General features: G+C 37.1%; 1 protein-coding gene across 6 annotated transcripts in view; it reads right to left on the bottom strand.

Moving 5' to 3' along the window:
• Positions 1-2,195: 2,195 nt before the first annotated feature.
• Positions 2,196-19,357, bottom strand: part of ERICH2 (glutamate rich 2) — a 54,697-nt gene continuing 37,535 nt past the window's right edge. For all 6 annotated transcript variants that reach the window (XM_073019804.1, XM_007965326.3, XM_038001935.2 and 3 more), the window contains 5 exons: positions 17,968-18,116; positions 15,536-15,723; positions 8,266-8,323; positions 3,050-3,121; positions 2,196-2,391 (listed from right to left, as the gene is read on the bottom strand). In XM_073019804.1, coding sequence (XP_072875905.1) covers positions 2,267-2,391; positions 3,050-3,121; positions 8,266-8,323; positions 15,536-15,723; positions 17,968-18,116 — 592 coding nt within the window. In that variant the 3' untranslated portion in view covers positions 2,196-2,266. The remainder of the gene's footprint in view (positions 2,392-3,049; positions 3,122-8,265; positions 8,324-15,535; positions 15,724-17,967; positions 18,117-19,357) is intronic.

Here is a 19,357-nt window from a genome sequence, read left to right as displayed (position 1 = left end):
AGAGTTTCTTCCTCAAAGCTTCCCTGTTCCTTTAAAAGACAACTAAAATCTCATTGTAACTTATTTAGTCTTCAATGTCAGCTTTAGGGTATACTATGAACTTCTTATAGAGGGTTCTCCTTAATCAGGTAAGCATCATCAGACTGAGATATGGCGGTTTTCCCATGGTGGAATGAATATTAAACCCAAATGAAAATGAAAAGAACAGGTAATTCCTGAGATCTGTCAGCCAGACCTCTGATGCTATTTGGTTATTTATGCATGAAGCCCTGAGAGTTTACTGTAGATTAAGAAGGGTAACTGGAGGGTTACACATATCCATCTTCATTTTTTTTGGTCATCCCTATGATTTGGTGCCACAGATTTCCTTACTCTGAATGTTAACAGGCCACAAGAATAAGCAATGCCTAAAGAATAAGCTTATGCCTAAAGAAGAAGCAATGCTGCAAGCATTTTGGATATGTTGTGACACTGTACTGACATAAGATAAAAATTCAAAATGCTTCACCTCAAATCAGATTGGCACATTTGTAAACAAATTACTTAGGAATAATTTTCTTTTACCTCAGTTACTGCTTTGGTCTATATGTGGTTTGCCCCCTTCAAAACTCATGTTGCGCTAGGTGCAGTGGCTCACACCTATACTCTCAGGATTTTGGAAGGCTGAGGTGGAAGAATCACTTCGGGCCAGGAATTTGAGACCACTGTGGGCAACATAGCAAGATCCTGTCTCTACAAAAATTGTCTTAAAAAATATTAGCTAGGTATAGTGGCATGTGCCTGTATTCCTAGCTACTCAGAAGTCTGAAGCAGGAGGATCACTTGAGCCCAGGAGTTCAAAGCTACAGTGAGCCATGATCACACCACTACACTCCAGCCTGGGTGATGGAGCAAGACCCTGTCTCAACAACAACACAAAAACAAAACAAAATAAAACTCATGCTGAAATTTGATCCCCAGTATGTGGTGGAGTTGGGAGGTGGGAGGGGTTTGGGTCAGGCAGGTGAGTTGAATCCCTCATGAATAGATTAATTTGGGGGCCAGGGGTGAGTGAGGTCCTACTCTCGTAAGAATTGATTAGTTCCCATGAGAGTGGGCTGTTAAAAGAGTCTGGCTTCCTTGGTTTCTCTTGCTTCCTCTCTTGCTGTGTGATCTCTTTGCACATGCCTGTTCCCCTTCTACTTTCTGCCATGAGTGGCAACAGCATGAGGCCCTTACCAGATTGCACTGCTCAATCTTTAACTTCCCAGCCTGCAGAACCATAAGCTAAATACACCTCTTTTCTTTATAAATTACTGAGCCTCAGGTATTTTCTTATAGTAACAAAAAACAGACTAAGACAGTTACCTTACAAACTAATTTGAAGGTGGCAGAAATTCAACAAGGACTACAGAATCAGCACAATAAAATAGACTGATAAATAAGAAGTATAAGTCTTGTAAATGTTTTATGAAATAATATAAATATTTCCATTAACTTTCACTTCATTTGGTAAATATGTTCTATTATTTGCCAGGTACTTGTCCAGTTGCTAGCGATATTATGAGGAAAATGATAAAGTCCTGCTTCATGGGTGTTACATTCTCTGGCAGGTAGGGAGAAGATGAAATGAACAATTAAACAAGCATTTCAGACAGTGATACATGCTGTAAAGAACACACAATGAATGGGCTGGGCACAGTGGCTCATGCCTGTAATCCCAGAACTTTGGGAGTGCAAGATGGGGGGATCGCTTGAGGCCAGGAGTTTGAGACCAGCCTGGTTGATGTGGCAAGATCCCATTATCTAGACAAACAAACAAACAAATGATGAATGATATAAAAGTGCCTGAAATGGTGGTAATTTATAGGGTACTAACTGTATGAATTCTGGGGCAATAACATCCATGCACAAATCCAGGCTCTACAAACAAATAGGTGTATGACACTGGACAAATTATTCACCCTCTCTGTGCCTCAGTTTTCTCATCTGTAGAATGGCATAATAATAGTACTTAATGGGGTTGTTGGATTATATAATGTGTGTAGAGCAGTTTGAACAGTACCTGGCACATAGTGCTATGTAAGTGTTTTCAACTATTTTCCCCTCTGAGTAACTCATATATTGAGCTAAGGTCTAAATATTAGGAAGAGTCTTAAGCTAAGAATATAGATAAAAGAAACTGTACCAAATAAGGAGCAATTAGACTAAAATGCCACTCTTGTCTTTATATTTGCATGGTATACATTAATGAAAATACATGAAGCTTTAAGTATCGCAGCAACACTCATGATCCATCTTCACCCTCATCAGAGCTCTTGTCACTCAGCTCCTCATCGCTTTCTCCTTTACTCTCACCACTGCTGTCTTCATCACTGTCTTCACCATCTTGCTCACGATTCTGAGTTTTCTCTGCCACAGAAAGGAAGAGGATTGCTTAAAGTGCTTCTTAATATTTCACTCTGAGAAATAATTCTCCTTGCCCCTCCCTCTACCAAGAAATACATATATTTGCAACATAAGAACTGAGTTGGACTTGGCTAACTGCACATAGGGTCAAAGTGGTAGTACAAAGAAGAAACATATTTTTACTGGGATACAGGTGTTTTTGATAATTTAAAACATAGGTCTACAAAAATATTTTACTATTGTCAATGAAATTGTTTAATAATTTCATAGAATTATTTCCATCATAGAATTTTATTGACAGTAGTAAAATTGTCCATTGAAAGGAAGTGAGACATGGTAATTTAGAGGGTTTGGCTTCCCTTGGAATTGTGGGTAATTCCTTTAACACGCAGCTGTGTTAGCATGTTCTGCTTGTCAGTACCTGATGCCTGGTCCCCAGGGAGCCTGCTCTGCTTGGGCAGTTCTGTCCCACAGAGAGAAGGGGGTCATTGTGACCATCCACAGAGGACAAGCTGTTTCACTAAACCATTTAGGACAGCCATTTAGCCTTTTCTTAACCACTTCCTAAAGATGTATTGACAATCTCCCGGGATAATGGGTTTTTAAAAAGTGAGTGCATATAGTTCTATGAGAAACAAGGAATTTCAATTTTTAAAATTACCCATCAGCAACATTTCTTCAATAAGTGTGAAAAACTCCTTGGCCTCAGGATTTTCTGGTTCATAGATGAGGACTGAAAACAGACAACAGAATGTGTGTTATTAACGTTTAGTGTTTCAGCAAACAGGCTCCTTAGAATGAAATTGAAATGTCACTCAGAGCAGGTGAAATGCACAAAGTGATAAACACTAACAATTATACCACAGATAATATATCTGAGTGCAAACAGAGAAAATGCTGCACTTATATTTTGTGCTTTGGAAGATAAATGATCCTCATTATATTTTATTTTCTGTTTTTTTTTTTTTTTTTTTTTTTTTTTTTTTTTTTTTTTCCTGAGACAGGGTGTCTCTCTGTCACCCAGACTGGAGTGCAGTGGCGTGATCTTGGCTCACTGCAGCCCCTGCCTCCTGGGTTCAAGTGATTCTCATGCCTCAGCTTCCCAAGTAGCTGGGACTACAGGTGTGCGCCACCACGCCTGGCTAACTTTTGTATTTTTAGTAGACAGGATTTCACCATATTGCCCAGGCTGGTCTTGAACTCCTGACCTCAGGTGATCCACCCCACCTCGGCCTCCCAAAGTGCTGGGATTACAGGCGTGAGCCACTGCACCCAGCCCTCATTATATTTTCTACCTCCTATCCATAGAATGCAGTCTCTATCACCTCAATATGGCTTCCCTCATAGGCCAGTAGCCAGAGTGTTTCACGAACATAATCATTTCTCAAAGAAGGTACAAATCCTGCAAAATATGGAGACTTTGCTAATGAGAAGACTGTGTGCCTAGAGGTCTGTTAATCCTTCATCTCGTGTCATCCACCCATCTATGTGACATCCTTTACTAAAGGTCTCATCGGAACACAGAGGAAGTTTTTGTTTGTTTTTAATGCAACCTCTTCCATAGTAGAGATGCCATTTTGTTACATCTTTCCAATAGGGGAAACTGATGTTACTTCTTTCTCTTCATCTTGACAACTTTTACTATAGTCTACACTTTGGTCGTCGCCTGCTTAACAACGTTCTCCAGCTTCATTGGACCCATTGTTTTTAGCACTATTTATTCCTTTCTGCTGTTCCTTTATGTGACTGTGTCACCTTTCTTTTGGACCACACCAATAGACTTTTTTAGGCTTGTTAGTATGTTACTGAAATCCTAGAGGCCAGAAAGATTTATAATCTTAGTTTCAGAGTTGTCTAGACTATTTTATTCACTTTTTTAGATGTCGCTCCACATTCTCACTCTACTACTTTCTACCAGCCTTGAGGAGTATTCATAACTCTGCTTCATCTGTTTAATATTGTGACTCCTGCTCAATATCTTGGTGGCCTCCAAGGGGGGCACTGAAACATCAAGAGTGCTCTTCATCTGGCTAAAAGTAAGAGATAATTGTGAGGCTGGGTACAGTGGCTCAGACTTGTAATCCCAGCACTTTGGGAGGCTGAGGCAGGTGGATCATTTGAGCTCAGGAGTTCAAGACCAGCCTTCGCAAACCTGGTGAAACCCTGTCTCTACAAAAAAATACAAAAATTGGCTGGGCGTGGTAGCACGTGCTTATAGTCCCAGCTCCTTGGGAGGGTGAGGCAGGAGGATGACATGAGCCCAGGAGATGGAGGTTGCAGTGGGTCGAGATTTTGCCACTGCATCCCAGGCTAAGTGACTGAGGGAGACTCTGTCTCCAAGAAAAAAAAAGGAGAGAGAGAGAGAGAGAACCATTGTGGACATTGTGGATGGTTCAACTAGACCCCTTGGCTCATAGGACACGACCCATGGCTTTTATCTTGATACACCAAAGAAGGGACTTTACTTCCTAATCTACTAACAAACAATTTGTCATCAGTCTGGGTTAGCATGACTGTGTGCTTGCTTAGAAGCTGCTTTTAAGGATCCTATAGGTATTTTATGTATCATTATACATACACATAAGGTTTCTGAGCAAAGTAACTTTTTACCCATTTTACCTTGGATTAAAATATGCTTATCATTAATAGTCTAAATCTCTGAGGCTAAGCTTCTTTCCAGAAGAGGGTTTCTCCAGCTTGCTTCCTTAGATACTAGTTTCTTTAAAAGTATATTGTAGGCTAATAGGAAAGAGTGAGTTATTTTACTCAAAAATAAATAGAAGGTTTTGTAAGAACGAAATTTTCAGAAGATACAGTATATCTGTATTTGCATTAGACATATAATGGCATGAAGTATTTTGGTTTTTGAGCCATTATTCTTTAACATTTACAACTGATAATTTATGAAATAAATCTTCCAGGACCTCCATGTATTATGTAGAGAATCTCAGGCTGTCTGGGAGCAGAAGTGTGGCACCCTAAAGAGACTGAGCTGCAGGTTTTTGACTTACAGGTGAAGTGACCAAAAAATAGGAAGATTTATTGGCACCAAATCTCATAGTCACTCATGAGATGAATGGAGCAATGTAAAGTACTTTGGACTCTTGGACTTTGGACTTTCAGTTCCATTTAAAAACCACTTTGGGCCAGGTGCAGTGGCTCATGTGTGTAATCCCAACACTTTGAGAGGCTGAGGTGGGAGGATCACTTGAGCCCAGGAGTTTGAGACCAGCCTGGGCAATGTGGTGAAACCCTGCCTCTACAAAAAATACAAAAATTACCTGGGCATGATGTTATGTGCCCATAGTCCCAGCTACTTGAGAGGCTGAGGTAGTAGGATCCCTTGAGCATAGGAGTTCAAGGCTGCAGTGAGCTGTGATCGTACCACTGCACTCCAGCCTGGGTGACAGAATGAGACCCTGTTTCAAAAATAGTAATAATAATACTTTAGTGTTTTTATAAAAATAGAGGATTGAACATGATTCTATCAGGATTTCTTCTAATTAGAAATTCTGGCTGGATGCAGTGACTCTTGCCTGTAATCCCATTGCTTTGGGAGGCCATGGCGGGCAGATCACTTAAGCCTAGGCAGTTCGAGACCAGCCTGGAGAAGATGGCAAAACTCGTCTCTACAAAAAATACAAAAATTAGTGGGTGTGGTGGTGTGCGTCTGTAGTCCCAGCTACTAGGGAGGCTGAGGTGGGCGGATTGCCTGAGCTGGCAGATTGAGATGGCAGTGAGCTGACATTGTGCCACTGCACTCCAGCCTGGGCGACAAAGCAAGAACCTGTCTCAAAAAAAATTCTGTATTTGTGGGTCACCAAAAATAATTTTGACTAAAATATTTTATTCAATGGCTCTCAAGGTCAAAAGTGCTTGAAAGGATTATTTACCTCAGACATAAGATAGGAAGTGTTGAAGTATTCAAGAAACCAATTTGTAAAATGAGCCAATGATCTAGAAGTACCCTCTCCACAACTGGGACTCTTGCGAGGCCAGCCAGGGCAGACCCTCAATCCTTGTACTACATTTTCACTTAAGAACTTTACTGTAAGAATGAATTTAAGTTTAACACTACTTGATATTTTGAGTCCTGCTATCAACAAGTTTAATTGTAGAGTTGCTATTTTCTCTTTTTTAACATATTATGACTAATATATTAGGAGAAAAAGATGCATAAAATAGTTGAAAAGATGATAAAGTTCAACAGAGAACCAGAATCTTTCCAGATTGTTAAATGGAAATTCTAAAATGGAAAAGACAATCTTGGACTCACTAAATAGTTTTAACAGCAGACTGGACATAGTAGAAGATAGAATAAAGAAACTCAAAAACAGGTAAATAGAAAACATTAAAACTGACACATAGAAATAAAAGAAAGAGAGCCAGGCACTGTGGCTCAGCCTATAATCCCAGCACTTTGGGAGGCTGAGGCAGGAGACTCATTTGAGGCCAAGAGTTCAAGACCAGCCTGGCCAACATAGTGAAACCCCTGTCTCTACTAAAAATACAAAAATTAGCCAGGTATGGTGGCACAAGCCTGTAATCCCAGCTACTCGTGGGGCTAAGGCATGAGAATTGCTTGAACTCAGGATGCAGAGGTTGCAGTGAGCTGAGATTGCACCACTATACTCCAGCCTGGGTGACAGAGCGAGACCCTGTGTCAAAAATAAATAAATAAATAAATAAATAAATAAATAAATAAAAGAGAGAGAAGAGAAGAGAAGAGAAGAAAGAAAGAAAACAAAACATACTAGAGCTGAATATAAGATAGACATGGGACACCAGGAAAAAAAAAAGTCAAATTTATGTGTAATTGGAGACCCACGAAAATAAGAGAGAGAATAGGGTAGAAGTGGTATTTGAAAAGGCAATGGCCAAGAAATTTTCAAAGCTGATGGAAACATCAACCCACAGAGGTAAGAAACTCGGCAAATGTCCCGAACAGTACAACTGCGACAAAAAACCCACAACTATTTTGAACATCAAGTCAAACCACTAAAAACCAAAGACAGAAAGAAAAGGAAGGTAGATCATATTATTGCTCTACTCAAAAGCCTGCAGAGGTTTTCCCACCTCAGGGGAAACAGGAAGGTTTTTAAATCAAGAAAAAATCCTATGCAATCTCACAACCCCCTGCCCATGACGCCTCTGACTTTATTTCCTATCACACTTCCTCCTGCTCATTCTGCTCCAGTTACACTGTCCTCCTCGCTGTTCCTTTCAGGCACACTCCTGTCATAGCACATTTGCCATTCACCCTCCCTGGCACACTTGTCCTCCAGATATTCATGTGGCTCTTCCTCAAGTCTTTCAGTGAGGCCTTCCTGGGCCATCCTATTTAAAACTGCTTTGCCTTCCTCCAGTACCTTCTATTCCTTCTTCCCTACTTTATTTCTCACCATGGCACCTATCATTCATGACACACTGTCTGTTTATTGTCTTTCCAACACTAGACACAAATGTGGGATTGTCATCTGTCTGACTGACTATTGTATTTCCAGTGCCTGGAACAGTGGCTGACACATGTAGGCACTCAATGTTTGTGGGATAAATGCATGTTCAGTTAAGGTTTGACTGCTGTATCACCTGACACTTCTCTGAAACTAAAGGTATAAAGCTACTAACCCATCATCATGAGGGTAAAATTTATTTATTTATTTTCCAGTGATGGTAATTACATTAATTTATTCCACTAAAATGTACTCTAGAGATCTAAATTAGTCCTTATACCAATCAACCTAATTTACTATCAAGGAATCACTGAGACACTATCAGGGAATTCACTAGACTTATGATAATCAAGATTGATTATCATATTATCAAATTCATTTTTGAAAACAAAGATTAGAAAATATGAAAGTATTTTGTACTTACTCATCTGACATAATTTTTTTGCCAACTGGTACTCTCGGGCCATTTCTGCTCTCAGGAACTGGAAAACATTAAATTCTTCAGATAAGTGAATTTAAATGTTGTCAACTCAAACTCCCTAGAAAATCTTTCATTAATGATTAGTTGTTTTGCTTTTAACATTTCCACATTTTTCCAGGAGTCAGTCTATAACCAATCAATTAATCAAGGATATTGAAGGACCTCTGATGGCAAAGCCACATGGGGTAAGGATGATACCTCTGCTTTCCTGCAACCATACTGTGTATGTACTACTGAACAATTTGAGAATATGTAGGTTGATTCAACTGGCACAGATAGTGAATACATTAATTACTTTATTTTAATATTCCTTTGGTTCAAATACAGGTTTCACTTGTAACTTAGTCCATAATTATATGACAGTTGAAAAAAACGCAGACTTACAAAATGTACATTTGATATTTTCCAGCATTGCTCTTATATCATCCAGTTTTGCTTTTATTATTTTTATTATACTTTTCTTGTTACAAAATAATACATCTTTTTATGTAGGAAATTTAAAAGCTAAATAAACACATTCTGTCCCCAGTTAAGAAGCACTTACATTTCTACCATCTATGAAAAATAAACACATTTATTTTTAACATCTTCATATATATTATTTCAAGTATTATTTTCCATAAATGAACACATATGTATTTACCACATTTAATATTATTTAGTAACTTAAAAAAAAACCCCGCAGATTGTGATCATTTTCTCCCCATGGCATGAAATATTCTTACATATTTTTTACTTACTTAGGCTACAATTTACTAAACTAATCTTCTATTATAGCTATTTAGACTGCTTCCATTAAAAAAAACACACACACAAAATCCCCTATACTTTGATGATTGTTCTTGCCTGTGTGTGACATATTCTGAACCACATGCAGGTATATGAGTTTTATTCTGTAAGAGATAGAGGCATATAGTAATACAAAAGAGACCCTTCTCATACACTTCCAGATACTTAATAAATACCCAGGTACTGTTTTCAGAAGTAGTTCTCTACCAGTTTTCTCAGTTTCTCCCATGGGTTTAAAAAATTTTTTTTCTAATGTAAATATAACTCTTCCAGAGATTTTTCTATAAGTCATTAATTTCATCAAAATTCTCATTCACATACTAATTAACATGGTATGTTCAACTCATGCGATAGAATTCTTTTATTTTCAAAATCTATTCTTGTCTAAGTTAAGACATTTTCATTTCTATTTGTGGTTTTCTTCCATTTTAATTATGATATCTAGTAGTTCATATCTATGTCATCCTTTTTTCAAATATCCAGCTCTTGATACATTAATTTGGTTTTTAGTTTGAATTAAAGTTTCTTTAATATTTTTTCTTGTTTTATGTTTATTTTATTTTTCTAGTTTCTGGCATTAATATTTACTTCATTTATTGTCATTCTTCCTTGAATCATCATCATCATTGAAGCATTTGAAATTTTAAGCTTTTTTCAACATTTTAATATTTAGTGTTGTGGTGATCACTATTTTGTAAATAGTTTTCGAGTTTTTTTTTTTTTTTTTTGAGATGGAGTCTGATCTGTTGCCCAGGCTGGAGTGCATGGTGTGATCCTGGCTCACTGCAACCTCTGCCTCCTGGGTTCAAGCACTTCTCCTGCCTCAGCCTACTGAGTAGCTGGGATTATAGGCATGCACCACCACACCTGGCTAACTGTTTGTATTTTTAGTAGAGATGGGATTTTACCATGTTGGCCAGGCTGGTCTTGAACTCCTGACCTCAAGTGATTCTCCTGCCTTAGCCTCCCAAAGTGCTGGGATTACAGGCGTGAGCCACTGCGCCTAGCTTAAGTTTATTTTTTATTTTTCTTTTACATTCATGCCATTTAGAAATTTTTTTTTTAGTTTTAAGTGGTTTTAATTTGTTATTATTATTTTTGTTATTAATGCCTAGTTTAATTGATCATGGACAGAGAATGTGATCAATAAAATATGCAGCTATTTTTATATTTTAAAAATCTATTATGAAAAATTTAAATATACACAAAAATAGAATAGTAAAAGAAATCCAAGTTCCCAATTCTCAGCTTCAAAATTTGGGTTCTATCAATATCACCACACACTGTTTCCCCCGCTCTGTCTGGATTATTGTAAAGCAGTTTACAGATATCTCATTTTACATTACTATAAAACCCAATCCAAATATTACTATCATACCTAAACATTTAGGAATTTCTTAATATTATCTAATATGTAGTGTATTTAACGAAGCATTATATTAATAATACTAGCCTCAGAAAAAGAAAAGAAGTATGGAATCAATTTCAAATTCCCTTGTATTGACCTATTTGTTGTTTTTGTTAGCATAAAATATATTTCCTTTAACAGTTCAAAAGGCAGTAAAATTACGAAATTCTTGCAATGGATGTTTTGCCAAAGCCCTCGATGAGAATTATCTAACACTCCAAAATTACGCTGAAGACAGGTTTACAAAAGTATTTATGATATTCAGAATAAAGACATGCTTAACAACTAAACAAAAAGCATAAACACTGATGAAATCTGACTGGAAAAAAAATCTAGCTAGAAGCTAGAAAAGCCATTTTAAAGATAAATTCAGAAATCTAAATTTGGTGAAATATTATATGTTACAGAATTATTACTAATTTTCTTAGTTGTGATAAGGATACAGTGTTACACTGAAGAATGAACTTTGGAGACCCAGCTTGAGTATTTATGGGTGAAGTTTCATGATGTCTACAACTAATTTCAAGTGTTTCAGTCAGAAGTATATATCTAAGCTGGGCGCAGTGGCTCACGCCTGTAATCCCAACACTTTGGGAGGCCAAGGTGGGCGGATCACCTGAGGCCATGACTGTGAGACCAGCTTGGCCAATATGGTGAAACCCGATCTCTACTTAAAAAAAAAAAAAAATTAGCCAGGCATGGTGGTGCATACATGTAATCCCAGCTACTCAGGAGGCTGAGGCACGAGAATCATTTCAACCCAGAGGCAGAGGTTGCAGTGAGGTGAGATTGTACCACTGCACTCCAGCCTGGGTGACAGAGCAAGACTGTCTCAAAAAATTAACAAAAAAAAAAAAAAAAAGAAGTATATGGCTAGGTTATATCTATGCCTCTCCTATTAAAAGAGAAAGATACAGCAAATGAGGCACAATGTTAATGAGTAGTGAATCTAGTAAGGAGTATTCAGGTGTTCACTGTTCTACTCTTTCCCTTTTTCTATAGGTTTTAAAATTTACAAAATTGGCTAGGCATGGTGGCTTACACCTGTAACCCCAGCACTTCGGGAGGCCAAAGCAGGTGAATCACAAGGTCAGGAAAGCGAGACCATCCTGGCCAACATGGTAAAACCCTGTCTCTACTAAAAAGACACACACACACACACACACACACACACACACACACATACACACACAAAATCAGCTGGGCGTGGTGGCGTGTGCCTGTAGTCCCAGGTATTCAGGAGGCTGAGGGAGAAGAAGTGCTTGAACCCAGGAGGCAGAGGCTGCAGTGAGCTGAGATCACGCCACTGCACTCAGTCTGGGCGACAGAGCAAGACTCCATCTCAAAAAATAAAAATAAAAATAAAAAAATAAAAATTGGGACAATTAAAAAGGGATGCATTGTGAAAACAAAAAATCTTATACACAGTACAAAACAAGATATGAAAGTAAGCAATCTCATATTATCTGAATTTTTACATGAAAATGAATTAATGGATGACTTTTATAATTACATGTTGAAAAAGAAAGAAAAAAAGAAAACAAGCAACTCCAGAGTCTGGTTATGGTAAATAGGGTCATTGAATGCTCTGTAATTCAAGAATGATTTAGGTATCTAGACAAAAGGAAGACTAAGTGAAGTCTTTCTAATATTTGGCATCAATTTTTCTTCTTCCTTCTTAAAAGCACCTTATAATATTAAGGAGGTTTCAAAATTTCCTATATATGCTTTCTTCTAGGAAGGAAATAGAGTAAATATAATATGACTGATTTCTTTATGTGATTCCATGGCTAGCAATTGGATTAAATTATCTAAGAAGAGAAGTACATAAGCATTTTTTATTTTGTGCTAAAAATCTAATTGAGGCTTTTGGCCATGATGGAGTAACAGAGACCAGACTTACTGTCCTTCCTTAAACAACCATAAAATTGGACAAAAATATATGAAACAACAGTTTTCAGACACTGCACAACAGATATCACAGGACAATGATATTTCTGAGAGAAGGGAAACAAAGTGGGTCCTATGATTGCCTTAGCTTACCACTTGTAGGCTGTTTCCAGGGGCCAGCATGAGGAAGACGAATCTAAACACAAACCAGTGATTTCTCTGGGTTGAAATGACATAGTTTGGACTGCAGAGATTACAGCCAAGGTGGCTATAATTTTCAAAAGAGGAGGGAGTTTCACAAAGACAGAGGGCTCCAGCAATCTGCTGAGGTGTCTCTTTGAGTCTTTGGCTGGTAATGATCTGCATGTGAGTGTGAAGAAACGATCTCAGCCTGGAGGAAGAATCACTAGAATGAGCAGGTGGAATAATCACTGGTTATCAGATAAGGTTGAGAGCAGCTCATGTTCTTACCAGCCCGAGTGGAAGGTCCTCCTAAATGCAGAGCATTGGGGAATCCCCATAAGGGCACTGCCTTAGTACTGTCCCTATGCTACATAAAGGCTTCCCTGGATGCTCCCTAACAAAGTTTAAAAGCAAGGGTCAAAGAGATACCTGCTTCCAAGCACCTTAGCTGTGCCCCAAAACAAGTATTTACAGAAGTCCAACAATATTTACAGAAAAACAACAAACGTTTGTACCCAAAAACATAAAATTTACAATGTTTGGGATTCAGTAAATAATTGCCAGGTACCAGGTGTGGTGGTGTGCACCCGTAGTCCCAGCTATTCGGGAGGCTGAGGCAGGATTGCTTGAGCCCAGGAGTTTGAGGGTGTAGTCTATCATGATTATGCCTGTGAGTAGTCACTGCACTCCAGCCTGGCAAAGCAAGACCCCATCTATTAAAACAAACAAACAAAATACAGGCATGCAAATAAGGAAAAAAAATAAGACCCATAAGCAGGAGAAAACAATCAGTAGAAACTGACCTAGAATTAACAAAGATGATAGACTAGCAGGCAGGCATATTAAAACAGCTATTATAAATATATGCCATATGCTCAAAAACAGAGGTAAATATGAACGTGATGATGAGAGAAATAATAGGTATAAAAATATCTAAATAGAACTTCTAGAGATGATAACTACAGTATCTGAAATGCAAAAAAAATATAATGCAGGATGAGATTAATAGCAGATTATAACTGCAAAGAAAAGATTATAAACTTGAAGACATAGCAATAGATATTATCTAAAAAAAATATGAAAAAACCTGAAAAAATTTAAGTGGAATATCCGACCTCTGGGACAATACTGGGTGGTTCAGTGTTTTAGCAATTGCACCTAGATGAAAAGAAGAAGAGCAGAGGTCAGAAAAAATATGTGAAGAATAACTGAACATTTTCCAAACCTGATGAAGACTACAAACTCACAGATCCAAGAATCTTAATGAGCAGAACTATGAGGAAAACCACACCTAGGTACGGTATAACGCTATAATCAAACTGTGAAATAAAATAATATGGAAGAAAAAATTTGTATAAGACATATTATATACAGATGAATAAAGAGAAGAACAGCAGATATCCCTTCTGAAACTATGCAAGCTATGAGATAATGAAGCAACAGTTCAAAGCACTAAAAAAAATTTTTGGCAATCTAGAATTCTCTAGCTAAATATTTGTTTTAAATGAAAGTGAAATTAAGACCTTTCAAGACAAAAAAAAAAAAAAGCTGAGAGAATTTATTGCCAGTAGAACTGCATTATAAGAAATATTAAAAGAAGTTTTTTGGGTAAAGGGAAAATGATATCAGGTAGAAATTGGGATCTACAGGAAGCTATGAAGAACACCAGAAAATGCACATATGTGGGTAAATGAAAAGGACATTTGAAAAGAGATTTTAAAATCTCTTTAAAAGAGAATTAACCATTAAAAAAAAATGTATTGAGGGGCTTATAATATATGCATTAATAGAAGTAAAATGTATGAGAAAATAATACAAAGGATGGGAAAGGGAAATGAGTGTCCTATTATACAATATACATGAGGTTGTATAATAATAATTAAAGGTAGACTGTGATATCACAACAAGCGAGGTAAAATTGTTTTGTTCTCCATAGAATTGTCAGTAAATGCTCATGTATAATTTCTGAGTGTGTTATTTCAGGCTTCAATGCCTTCATATGTGCCTCTTCTGATGCCAGTAATGCCTTCTCTTGTTTTAACAGCTGAATTCTATACTTGCCTCTTCCTTCAGGTTTCTAAGATTCTATTCGTGTCTCTTCCTCTAAAAATCCTCCTCTTATTCTTTGCTCCTCCTGCTTCTTTTCTGTTAGCCCCTTAATCCTCCTTGTTCCCAGAAACTTAATAAATACTTTTATTACTAGCATGCATTTCATCTTATTGTAATTATTTACATATGTGCCTGTTATCAAGGGCAAAGACATGTCTTATTTATTTCTATATCCCCAGCATCTAGCATAGTGCCCAGTGTATAGAAAGCTTTCCTTAAATCAGTCCTTGAAGAGTTTTATACCAACACTTCTCTTACCCCTGCCTCAGCCTTACCAAAATACTGCATGTCCCTTCCAGAATCTTCTTTCACCTCTAACATGGTGAAAGCAGTAAGAGAGATGAGTAGCCAGGTAAGCATCTGTGTGTGGACAAGGATCTTTTTATTACTTTTTTAAAATGTTCATTTTTTTATTGATATATAATATACACATTTTGAGGGTACATGTTTGATACTTGTATACAATACGTAATGATCAAATCAAGGCAATTGGATTAACCATCATCTCAAACATTTATCTCTTCTTTGTGCTGGGAATATTACAATTTTTCTCTTCTGGTTTAAAGTATGTAATAAACTACTGTTAACTATAATTTCCCTACTGTACTACTGTATACTAGAATTTATTCCTTCCATCTAACTGTACTTTTGTGCCGCTTAACGGACTTCTCTTTTTCTCCCTTCTTCCCATCCAGCCTCTGGTAACCACCATTCTATGTTCTATCTCCGTGAAATCCACTTTTTTAGTTCTCACAGTAGTGATTTTAAATCTTCAATCTTTAGTTATTTCAATATTTTAAAGTTTCTTAAATTATATGCATAAGTAAAACTTACTTCTGCCATTAACTCTAGTGGGGCCTGAGTATTCTTTTTAGGGTTACTATCTTCATCATTATCTTCATCATTGGTATCATCTTCATCATCATCCTCTGCTGATTCTGACAACTTATCATCAATATCCTGAAGGCAATATTCATTATTTTTCTCCTGCTTTACAATGACTGCATCTTTGCTCACTTCACCTAAAAGAGAATATACCTAATTAATCAATAGACATCGAAAAGTTTGCAAATTAAATTTTGCCAGATCCTATTACCATTCATTAAACTGATATATTAATAAAAGTAACAATTATCATAACAAACTTATATTCAAAACACTACATATTTTAACTCATTTATATCTCTCAACATCAATGAGGTATGTACTATTTTTATTCCCATTTGTAGGTGAGGAAACTGAGGGACAGAGAGGTTAAATATACTGGCCAACTTCACACAGCTAATTAAGTGGTAAATCTGTGAGTCGGTCTGGCCCTAGAGTCCATATTCTTAACTATGTCTTGTACTATTTTTACTAATACACAATAAAATAAATATACTTCTATTAAAGTAAGTTTAAATTGTCTCCTGGGGAAATACTACTGAGTGAGTCTGCTGGCTTCTTCAGTTTTGCGGAAGTCTTTCACAGTTTGAAATTGAACTTGTGTTACACCCACCCCTTCTTGTATGATTTGAGTGCCTGGGAAGTCTTTGAGATGCCTTCTTTGATGGGAAGGTGGCCATGAGCTATTCTAAATCGTGTATACCCACTTGTGTTAGGAAGAAGAAAGTGAGGAAATCTAGGAGAGCTTCATAGAAGACAATGTTAAGAAAACAAAGACCAAAAAAAAAAAAAGATAAAACTTATGACTCTAAAACAAACTCCTGACCCTAAACCCAAAGTACTACCCTGAAAAGGAATATCAAGTTCTTCCAAGAGTATGATGGTTGTGTTATTCAGGCCATCCATCTACCTGTTTCTGGTTCATTTACAGTCTCCATCAGCTCACAACCACCCTGATCGTCCAGTGTGCACCCAGCCTGTAGACCGACTCAAAGCACTGATGTCACCAAGGGAGGTCATAATGAGGAATTAGGGACATTTTGTGATGTCACAGGAACGATCTCATTCATGTCACAAACACTTAGCAGCACGAGAGAAGTTTCCTGATCCCTAGATCTAAAGCAGTCCTCTCCCCAGGAGCTGTTTATTTACATTATAGCATCTACCACAACCTGTAATTATCTTGCTTATGTGTTTGTGTTTTTATTTTTATTTATTTATTTATTTATTTTGGAGACAGGGTCTTGCTCTGTTGCCCAGGCTGGAGTTCAGTGGTGTGATCTCGGCTCACTGCAGCCTCTGCTCCCCAGGTTCAAGCGAGTCTTGTGCCTTAGCCTTCTGAGTAGCTGTGACTACAGGCGCACCCTACCACACCTGGCTAATTTTTGTATGTTTAGTAGAGACTGGGTTTCGCCATGTTGGCTAGGCTGGTCTTGAACTCCTGGCCTCAAGTGATCACCCACCTCGGCCTCCCAAAGTGCTAAGATTACAGTGTTTGTGTTTTTAATTGTTTTTTCTTTTAGACTAGTCAAGTGCAGTAGTGAGAAGGGGAGAAAGAGTAAAACAAGGAGTTAATTCTGTAGCTATGAACAATCAACTTGGATAACTTACTATCTTTACATCAGCCTATTATTTATTTTTATTTTTAATTTTCAATTTCTTTTAGACTTCTTTTTGAGACACAGTCTTGCTGTGTCACCCACCCAGCGCAGGGACATGATCATAGTTCACTGCAGTCTTAAACTCCTGGATTCAAATAATCCTCCTGCCTCAGCCTTCCTAGTAGCTAGGACTACAAGTGTATACTAGCATGCTTGGCAATTTTTCTTTTTCAATTTAAAAAATTTTTTTAAGGTGGGGTCTTGCTATATTGCCCAGTCTGGTCTCAAACTCTAGGGCTCAACCTAGGCTGATCCTCTTGCCTTGGTCTCCCAAACTGCTGAGATTTACAGACATGAGCCACTATACCTGGCCTGTTATTTATTTTTAATAGTCAGCTGTATGTCTTCTACTAGAATGTAAACTTTATAAGGACAAGGGCTTTCCCTATTTTGCCAACTGTTGTATCCACAGCCTCTAAAACCAGTGCCTGGCACTCTGGCTTTCAACTGTTGTTAAATGAATGGAATGTGTTAATGCTTTCATAAGTATTTTAACTTATTCCAGGACTTAAGGCTCTGTAATTATCATCTTATGTAATGTATATCCATGGATCTTATATCAGGCTGAATATAAGAATCACCCAGAACATGACTTTGAAGAACTACTGATTCTCATTACCCGCCCCAGATCTACAGAGTTGTCAGTTCCCCAAGGTCGCAGAAAAGGAGGGTTCAATTAGAAGCCATAGTTAGTTAATTCAGTGAAACAAATGTTATTACCTGTGCTTTCTTTTAAGCAGGAAGATGACAGTAGGTCAGACTGTAGATTTGTTAAGATATCTTTACTTTCGATACTCCTTGAAGATACTCTATTTTCAATATTCTTTAAAGAGACTTTATTTTCAATATTCTTAGAAGGGACTTCCTTCCTATGTTAGACAGTGAAAAAATATTTTCTTAGGTCATAATTCTGTTTAATGCTTTAAACACACACACTACATTTAATATAAACATACAATATAATATGCCAACAATAAAATAATAGCTAAAATGTAGTATCTTCTTTGTGGAAAAGCATTACAAATTATTTTGCGATGATTAAAATTCTATTGCTGACTGGCATTTGTTATTGTATTCCTAGACTCTTCAGAGTTCTTTAACACACAGCATTTAAGTAATCAGTTATATAAATGTCTTTGGTATATCACAGTGATATGATGCAATAAAACTAAGAGAATTAGCCTTGAGTTTTTAAGTTTATGAATCGATTTTTGCCATTGCTAAATGCTATGCTTATGCATAACATAATATTAGCCCTTGGTCATAATATAAAATAGCCTTTTTCATTAAGTAGCTTAACTAAAAATGGGTTAACTCTCCCTTTTAGACTTCAAGCTTGAAGCTTCGTGTTAGTAAATAACACACTGAAACAAGGAATTCTTAATGTGGTGCCCTCTGTTCACAAACACAGGCACCCTATGCTTGTGGGAAAAAACCCCAAGTCTCTTTTTTTGAGGCCTTGAGAGTCTTTTAATTTGACTCCTTCATAAAGTTTTAAAAATTCACCTTCTAGTTTGTATGGGAATATATAAAAAGATGTAAAGTATTATTTGTTCCCCAAAGTTACAATGGCTCTGTTTTTTCCCCTCATGGAAATGTGAATCCAGAACATTAGTCGTTAAGTTAGTGGTCCTATGCACTAATTTAACAAATAGGTTGACCAGGTTGTTATATTCTTAATACTACGGGAGGGAATGGAATCTTTACTCCCCCAGTATATGTGGCTAAAGCAAAACCCTTCTCTGGAAATGAAAAATGCACAGCAAAGATGATTTACATTTGTTCTGCCTCTGCCCCGCTCGATCTTCTAGTTGTGACAGAAAGCATCCAAGAAGAAACTCTACATATGAAAAGTTGTGGAATCATTGAAATATTCAGTTTCCAGGATTGTGAGACTCCTATTATGTAAAAGGTCACCACACTAGTGATTACTAAAATTTATACGCTCTCATAGCTGATCTACATAAAAGGGTTTTCATGTCTTTTTTCTTCCCTGAATTAAAGTATTTCATTGAATCTAAGATACCATCTATTTATTACAAGACATACCATTGTTTTATGTACACTAAAAAAGAAAAAATATTGCCAAATGTAAGTGTAAGATAACATT

This window comes from Chlorocebus sabaeus, chromosome 10 (genome assembly GCF_047675955.1).
Source record: "Chlorocebus sabaeus isolate Y175 chromosome 10, mChlSab1.0.hap1, whole genome shotgun sequence".
Taxonomy (NCBI): domain Eukaryota; kingdom Metazoa; phylum Chordata; class Mammalia; order Primates; family Cercopithecidae; genus Chlorocebus; species Chlorocebus sabaeus.
Note: the sequence above shows the minus strand (reverse complement) of the source record. Positions and strands in the feature narration are given on the sequence as shown.